Below are 8,893 nucleotides of genomic sequence, written 5' to 3'. Positions count from 1 at the left end.
TCAATTAATTAAGCAGACTGTAGACATTAGCAATAGGCTAGCAAGAAAGAGAAAGAAAAAATGTAGAAGCCCCCAAAACTCTTACAGGAACACAATTTAGATAGAAGGGCCTTTAGCAATTACCTGGTGCAATATTTTTATTTTACAGATCTAAAAACTGGGCCCTACAGAGGTTAAATGATAAAAGTCAAACAGGTAATAAGAAGCTATGGGCCAGGGTGGGGGTGGGGGTGAGGGGACGTACTAGGTAGTGCAATGGATAGAATGCCAGACCTGGAGTCCAAGTTTAATCAGGCCTCAGACATTCACTACTGTATGACCCTGGCCAAGTCACTTAATCCCATTTGCCTGCTTCTTTATCTGTAAAAAGAGCAAACCACTCCACTATCATTGCCCAGGATATCCCAAATGGGGACACAGTTGACCATGACTGAAACGACTGAACATCAATTACAAAGTGCAGAGAGCCAGGATGAGAATGGGCATTCTCTTGACTGCACTGACAGCTAGAGTTGTAGACTGGGAGTCAGGAAGACCTGAGTTTGAATCCTGCCTCACTCACTGGCTGCATGGCCCTGGGCAAGTCACTTCCCCTGTCAGCCTCAACTTCCTCATCTGTAAAATGGAGATTAATAACAGTAGCTTTCTCACAGGGTTGCCACAAGGATCAAGTAAGATAAAACATGTAAAAGCATTTTTCAAATCTAATACAAAAAAAGCATGTTAGTTATTATTAACACTATTGTTCTTATCACCGTATCTCCCCTTCAGCCCAAGACCTACCAGCGAGATCCTAAAATCTATTCAGTCTGCCAAGCCAGGACCCAATCTCCAGTGAAATGTGGTGTAACTCACTTGAGATCAGAACCTAATAAAAGACAGGAGCTAGCTGGCCAAATGCGGATTGAGTTCCCATAGTCTTTCTGTCAACAATTTAGGCTAGAAACAGTACCTTTGTCAAGAAGGAACAGTCTTCCAAAGCTCTGGGGAGGCTTCTGAAAATGTTTTCTTTCACACAGGTATTTTCATGATCTGTATTTTCTTTCTCGGTTAATCTTTGAGCAATAATATGAGTGAGGAAAACACACTATTCATTTAAAAACATTATCCAATGAAGTACAAGTTAAAACACAGCAAAAATTCATATTGGTATTGATGACGCTTCATCCATACAGAAAGGTCACAAAGGTTACAAAGAGTTTTAAAATTCATATAACTAAATTCTCCAATCAAATGCTTCAGTTTTTCTCAGAAAACAAAAAAAACATTTCTGGGAAAACAAAAAACCCTCTCACCCAAACCGGAGATCCATCTGCAGTCAGAGGTTTTCCAAACAATTGTCCTTACACCATGGTCCTGGAGGAAACAATCTCCTATCTTTTCTCATGTGGGTCACACCTAATCTGTCCCTGCCATGGAGTCATCTCAACCACCTGAAAGAAGCAGCAGTCCTAACCCCTGCCTCCACCCACTTTCTACACCCTGACCCATGACTTCCCATTAAAGAAAAGAGATACCAAATATGAAAATACCAAACTATTTTATTAAAAGTTTGAAAATCCTTCAAGAAGTTTACAAAAACACCTTTAACATGGCACAGGCAGAGAGAGGGAGCCAATTCCCATGGAGGCAGCTTACCCCACCCATCTGCAAAGGGATACCCCTTAAGGCAGGGCACATTTTTCCACTCCTCTGCTTACTTAAATAAAGGGGCATTTCTGCACAAATAGACCTTACCTATGAGGCACTCTTACAATTAACATTCCATACAACACACAAACTTAGGCACCAGCTTTGCACCCATCTCAGGTAATTCAGCTTGGGGTTAACAGAGTTAAGTTGGGAAAGAAATACTTACTTGTATGGGCTTTTCAGCTTTTGATCCTTCATAATGACAATTCCTGGAGACCCCGTTTCTCCCTAGGAAGGCTGACTCAGGGCTTCTCAGACCAGGCCTTCTCCTGCCCCCAATACAAGGGTGGTGCTGAAGGTCACCTCAGCTGCCAAATTCAGAGCTTCTTGATTCCCACTTTCTTAGAATGACCTATGTATTCTTTAAAATGTTTCGGGATGCTTGGCACATTTCTACAGTTAGAATATTCAGACACTTTCTCTTGCTCATTTACAAAAAAAAGTTTTGTTTTTTTAAAAAACGGAACATTCAAGCTTCATTAAAAAAAATTTATTTTCCATATAAAAGTGCCAAAATATTCACCAACGCTGCCATCTATCTCAACAACCAGCTTACTCTAGAAATCAAAACACAAGCATCTTTATTCACATTGTTTAAAACCAAATTTCATTCACACATTCCCACAGTAACCTGAGTCCCTAGAAAGCGGGAAATTTGTGTTCCTGTTTGCTGTGGTAGTCCATATGTCCAGGTTCATATAGGCACGGAAAGGGTTAAACCTTGGGTAATATTCCTGTTTACACATCACTGCTGGATTTTCCATGTGAGTGGAATGCTGGGTGGTGGGACTGACAGAACAGCAGCTTTCGTACACATCATTCTGTGGGGCCCAGATGGAACCAAAAAGTCCAGACATTGGAGATAAGCTTCTGGTGTTTGAGAGGTAGGGCTGGAATGGAAGACAAAAACCATTATTGAAGAGTCAGTATACTTAAAAACAATAATATATACTCAAATCACATGGACAAGACAAAACCCAATTTGATCAAACATAACAGTCCCTTAAAATGGACAAAGGATGTCATCCTCCAAGGAATCTTCCTTGCCTGGCTCTTTTGGTATACCTTTATCCTTTCCAGGGAAGTAGAGAGGTAGTTACTGAACCAAAGGGATATTAACTTTTCTTTTCTTTTTAAATATGGAAGGCTTTAAAGAACAAAGAACAAATAGTTTTGAAACTAGTGGTTTAACTTAATCAGCTGACAATCTGGATCATTATTTACAAGGACTGAAAAGATCTCTATGGATTTTGACAAATAGCCTTAAAATGTGGTCCAGTGGCCCTACTTTTCATTCTAGTCAGCCCCTTCCATTCTTTCCAGTTGTTGCAGGAGGGATATAGCAGGCAGTAAGCATTTATTGTATGCTAAAAACTGGTAATACAAATACAAAAAAATCCACATTTCTTGTGCTCTAGGCATTTTTTCTCACTATATCCTAATGGAAGAAAATAATCTGTACACAAAAGGGATCTGAAAGGTTGGAGAGGAAGGGAGAAAAGGTACCCCAGAAGAGGAATGATTAACTTAAGGGTATTCATGAAGTAACTGTAGACTCTCACAAGCCCATGCAGTATAAGCTTAGGAACTGTTCAAGTCTCTGTTCTGGGCCATTATCTCTCTTGATGATCTCATCGGCTCCCATGAGATAAGTGATAAACTCTACTCTCAGATCTATATGCTAATTTATCTCCTGTGTTCCAATGCCCCTCAATACCACCTATCTCTTGGACATTTCAAAATGGATTTCCCATCTCAAACATGTCCAACACAAAACTCATTCTTCTAAACCCTCCTTCTTTTCAACTGCCCTATGCCTGTGAAGAGCCTCACCCTCTTTCCCAATCACCCAGATGTGCAACCTCCTTGCTATCCTCAACTTCTCTCTCTCATCCCCCATATCTGTTGACAAAACTTGTTTCTATATTCATAGTCTTTCACATACATCCCTTTCTCTTTTCACAGCCTCCTACACCTTAATTCAGGTCCTCATCACCTCCTCCCACCCAGATTACCACAACAGCCTTCTAAACTGTCTCCTCATCCCAAGTCTCTCCCTACTCCAACCCATCATCCACTCAGCTCCAAAGATGCTTTTTTTAAAAAAAAAAAAACAAGGGTCTGATCATGTCCCTCCACTCTGTTCAATGAGCTTGAGGGGCTCCCTATGACTTCATGCATCAAATATAACTGTCTGGCATTTAAAGTTCTTTATAACCTGACTCCTTCCTCCATTTTTAGTGTTGTGATACTTGACTTTCCTTCATACAATACAGTTACACTGGACTCTTTGCTGTTCTTCAAACACAGCATTCCATATCTCCTCCCTCTGTACCTTTGCTCTGGTGGTCCAACATTCCTGAACACTATGTCCTTCTCACTTTTTGATTTTCCCTGGCTTTCTTCAAAATTGAACTTATATCCTACTTCCTGCTAGAGACCTTTTCTTTTCCTGGTGCCTCTAGCTGCTACTATCTTTCCTCTGAGATGACCTTGGGTAGTCTTTAATCTACTCTGAATATGCCTTGCATGTACCTAACTATTGAAATGTCTCCCCAAACAGTATACAAACATCTGATATGTCTTTTTTTTTTTTATCCCCAGCCCTTTAGAACAGCGTCTGGCATTTGTTAGGTATGTAAATACTTATTGAGAAGAAATATAAGATGTAAATGTATAAGAGTAAGTGATACTGCATAATTGATAAATGGTCATTTCCAAGTTAACAACAGCTATTATAAAAAATTATCCTAATCACTTATAATTAGATAAATGTAAACTAAAGTAACTCTAGGGTTACTCATACTCATTAAGTTGCCCTCTTCCTCCTCCCGCCACCCAAAAAAAGAAAATGACAAATGCTGAAGAGGCTGTGGGATATCAGGTACATTAATGTGCTGCTGGTATAACTTTTAACTGGTCCAGACATTCTGGAAAATATACCCCAAAAGTTATTAAATTGGGCATACTCTTCTGACCCAGGACTACTAGGGTCAACTGCCAGACTAAATCTCAAAGAGGTTAAAAAAGAAGAAAACAACCCAGATGTACAAAAATCATTACAGCTGCTTTTTTTTATAGTAGCAAAGAACTGAAAACTAAGGTGGGGCCCACCAACTTGGGGCACCCATGTACTCTGGCTGGAGGTACAGAATGGATGTTAGGCATTATCTAGTAGCATAACCTACTCATTTTGCACATGAGGAAAATGAGGGCTACAGTAAAGTGACTTGCTCAACGTCACAGCAAGCAGCCATCAGCAGAGGTGAAAGTCAAACCTCTCCTTCCAAATGTAGTACCCAATGCTTACTCCATGACACAATCAGGCCTCTCCTATCCTGATTCCTCATCCTGGAATAGAGAGGACTAGGGGTTCTTGAGGTATCTACCAGGAAAGCATCTAATCTAGCAGGTGCTATTAAATGGGAAGGCTTCAATTTGAGTAGGAGTCCCCTGCTGTGGGTAAAGAAGCCTCAACACCAGACTGGCCCTGGGGGAATAAGGTGTTTTTTAGTCATAGCAACTCTTGAGGACCATCTGCTAATTTATCAGGGGGAATAGTTCTATGTCACTGGAACACCTAACCAACATAATTACTAATGGACAAAGGACAAACAGTGCTTAAGTTAAGGATGGTGACAATGGATATGAGAACAGCATATGGAATTACAAGGGAAAAAAATTATTATACTCTTTGACCCAGTAATACCACTACTGGGTCTGTATCCCAAAAAGATCAAAGAAAAGGGAAAAGGACATATTTGTACAAAAATATTCATAGCAGTTCTTTTCGTGGTGGCAAAGAATTAGAAATTGGGGGGAATGCCCATCAATTGGGGAATGGCTGGACAAGTTATAGTATGTGATTATGATGGAATACTATTGTGCTGTAAGAAATAATAAGTGAAATAGTTTTCAAAAAACTTGGACTGATGCAAAGTCAAGCTAACAGAACCAGGAAAACATCATACACAGAAACAGCAACACACTGTAGTGATGATCCAGTGAAAAATCTGGCTGCTCTGATCCAAACAAGACAATTCCAAAGATCTGAGATGAGATATGATACCCACCTCCAAAAAGAAAACTGATAAACTCTGAATGTAGACTGAAGCATGTCTTTTTTACTTTATTTTTCTTGCGGTTTTTTTTTTTTAGCATTTTTCTTTTGCAACAAGGCTAATATGGAAATGTTTTGCATGACTTCATGTGTACAATTTCTATCAAATTGTCTTCTGAAGGATGAGGGAAGAGTGGGAGGGAGGAAGAGAATTTGGAACTCAAAAATTTTTCAAATTAATATTTAAAAAATTTTACATGTAATTGGGAAATATTTAACAAAATAAAAATATACTTTTAAAAAAGTAAAAAATAATTAGAACTCACTGTAAACTCAGGATCACTGACAGAAGGACTGACATAGCTGGTAGGTTCCCAGGCAGGAGGCACACTGGGTGGGGTACTCCAAGATGACTGGGAACCATGACTGATGAAAGCTGTGCTTGGAACTTCAGGAGGACAGGGAAAGCCACTGTGGTAATTCATGTTTTCTATGAAGAAAGGAAGAAAAGGGAGCAGGTTTTCAAACAAAAAAATCAATTCAAAGCAACTGAATTAGACAAGCATTTACTAAATGCCAATTACTCAATTATGAGGCAGGTACCAAGGATACAAAGGTAAAAAACAGAAGCATTTCTGTTCTATTGTATAAAATCCTATTTATTGCAAGGCATTATATTATTACTGTTCTCTGGAAAGAAGTAGACTGCCATGATTACTCTATAACCAGTTACTTAGGAACAAGCATAGCAAATACACTTCATGGAGAATAGATGTAACCATGACACTTTCATTCTAAATAAGCATTTAGTTGTTTTTTTTTTTTAACTAGGCAGAGCAAATGGGCAGAGTACCATGAAGATGTTACCACTTTTGGGCTTTGGAGTAACACTGTTTGCCACCTAGGAGGAGAAAGATGTTCATGTACTAATCTTAACCCTTGGGACAGTAAGAATAACTTGTATATTCAGGGTAGGAATGTTTTGGCAGATAGGTGGCTATAGGATAGAAAGCTGGGCTTGGAGTCAGGAAGATCTGAGTTCCTATCTGGCCTCAGACATAGGTCACTTAATCTGTTTGCCTTAATCCACTGGAGGAGGAAATAGCAAACCACTCCAGTATTTTTGCCAAGAAAACCCCATGGACAACAGTATGGTCCATGGGGTCATGAAGAGCTGGACACAACTAAAGAGGGAATGACAACAACAAATTATTGCTCACAGTTTACAGATGAGTAAATTGAGATTCAGAGAGATTTTAAGGGATTTCTCCTAAAGATAATACAGCTAATAAGAGGCAGAAATGGAATCTGAACCCAAGTTTTCTGGGTCCAAATACAGTGTTCTTTTCTTCTATATCACCACTGTCCTAAATAGCAAATACTTACTCTTTGCATTTCAAGCTGGAAAGAACAGTACGTAGGCTATATAGAGAACTCAGGGGTAACCTAAGCACCCAGAGTTAGTTTTGTTTATCTTTGAGGGCAGGTGGGTGATGTAATTTTGCCTCAATTTTTGAGGACCACATAAACTCACGACAGTATTACATGATTTGGTTAATCTCCATGGCACATTATTCAATATCTCAGCAACACTCTTCATGTTTACTGTTATGAGGGACAGTCACCTGAATATAAATGCTTCTGTATGGACCCACTTAGGGATTTGTAGATAGACTTCAGGAGATTCATGAATTTGGACGGGAAAAAAATTACATCTTTATTTTCAGTAACTTTTGGTTTCCTTTGTAATCCTATGTGTTTTATTTTATGTACTTAGAAAAAACAACATTATTCTAAGAAAGGATTCAGGCTTCACTAAACTGTCAAAGAGATCCGTGACACAAAAAAAGACTAAGAATCCCTGCTCTAGACCCTAAACATCTCCTTGTCAACTTCCCTATATCAGTTTCACAGTTTTTACCTTCTGGAAAGCCGTTGTAATCGTTCGCTTCTAGCGGGCAATACACATTGGGAAACTGGCCTTCACAAGTTGTATTCCAGTCAATGAAACTGTGATAAAAGAGAAGGTACCCACCCAGTTACAGAAACATGAACATATAAGGGAAGACAAAAGCATTTTTGAAGGGAACATTAAACGTGAACAAATGTTAAAAGACTATTTTTCCAAAGGCTTTAGTCTTTAAACTACTGTACTCCACAACACACCATGAATGGTCCTTACAAATGGATTCCACCTTGTTTTTTCTGCTAGTTCCTATTCTTTAAAAGCCAGATTTAGTTCCTTAAGTCACAGGATTAGAAACATAGTTAGATGAGTGGGATTGGACAAATCCAAGGGCTTCTCAGCAACATATCATGATCATACCACGCTGACCATGATGAGAAAGATGACCGTCACTGACTGGGCACATTGTTTTTGCCATGGAGGTAATGGATTTTCAAACTAATTCCATCTATCTTGGTGAATCCTGTGACCTGTAACATACATCTACACACCATATGTCAGCTGCATGCCCAATTCACTGATCTCTTCTTTCTCTATTTTATTCATGTAAGCATTCAAAGATATAAAACTTCCCCTAAGAACTGCTCTTGCAGCATCGCATTAAGATTTGGTATGTTGTCTCACTATTGTCATTCTCTTGAATGAAGTTGGTGATTGTTTCTGTAATTTGTTATTTAACCCACTCCTTCTTTAGGATTAGATTATTTAGTTTCCAATTAATTTCTGGTTTATCTTTCTATGGTCTTTTATTACATATAATTTTTGTTGCATTATGATCTGAGAAGGATGCATTGACTATCTCTGCCTTTCTGCACTGAATTGTCAGGTTTTTATGCCAAAGAACATGGTCAATTTTTGTATATGTGCCATATACCACTGAGAAAAAGGTATATTCCTTTCTATTCCCATTCAATTATCTCCAGAGATCTATCATATCTACCTTATCCAGAGTTTTATTCACCTCCTTAACTTCTTTCTTGTTTATTTTCAGGTTAGATTTATCAAGTTCAGAGAGGGGGAGGCTCTAGTATTGTTTTGCTGTCTATTTCTTCCTGTAGCTCCCTAACTTCTCCTATAAGAATCTGGATGCTGTACCACTTGGAGTGTACATGTTTATAATGAAATTGCTTCGTTGTCTATGGTGCCTTTTAGCAGGATATAGTTTCCTTCCTTAT

At 38.8% G+C, this 8,893-nt stretch overlaps 1 protein-coding gene across 5 annotated transcripts in view; it reads right to left on the bottom strand.

Moving 5' to 3' along the window:
* Positions 1-1,523: 1,523 nt before the first annotated feature.
* The window catches only part of TMEM131L (transmembrane 131 like), a 165,609-nt gene continuing 158,239 nt past the window's right edge, over positions 1,524-8,893 (bottom strand). For all 5 annotated transcript variants that reach the window (XM_072621302.1, XM_072621301.1, XM_072621300.1 and 2 more), the window contains 3 exons: positions 7,674-7,762; positions 6,079-6,242; positions 1,524-2,582 (listed from right to left, as the gene is read on the bottom strand). In XM_072621302.1, coding sequence (XP_072477403.1) covers positions 2,304-2,582; positions 6,079-6,242; positions 7,674-7,762 — 532 coding nt within the window. In that variant the 3' untranslated portion in view covers positions 1,524-2,303. The remainder of the gene's footprint in view (positions 2,583-6,078; positions 6,243-7,673; positions 7,763-8,893) is intronic.

This window comes from Notamacropus eugenii, chromosome 6 (genome assembly GCF_028372415.1).
Source record: "Notamacropus eugenii isolate mMacEug1 chromosome 6, mMacEug1.pri_v2, whole genome shotgun sequence".
Lineage (NCBI taxonomy): Eukaryota > Metazoa > Chordata > Mammalia > Diprotodontia > Macropodidae > Notamacropus > Notamacropus eugenii.
This window is presented reverse-complemented; position numbering and strand designations above follow the sequence as displayed.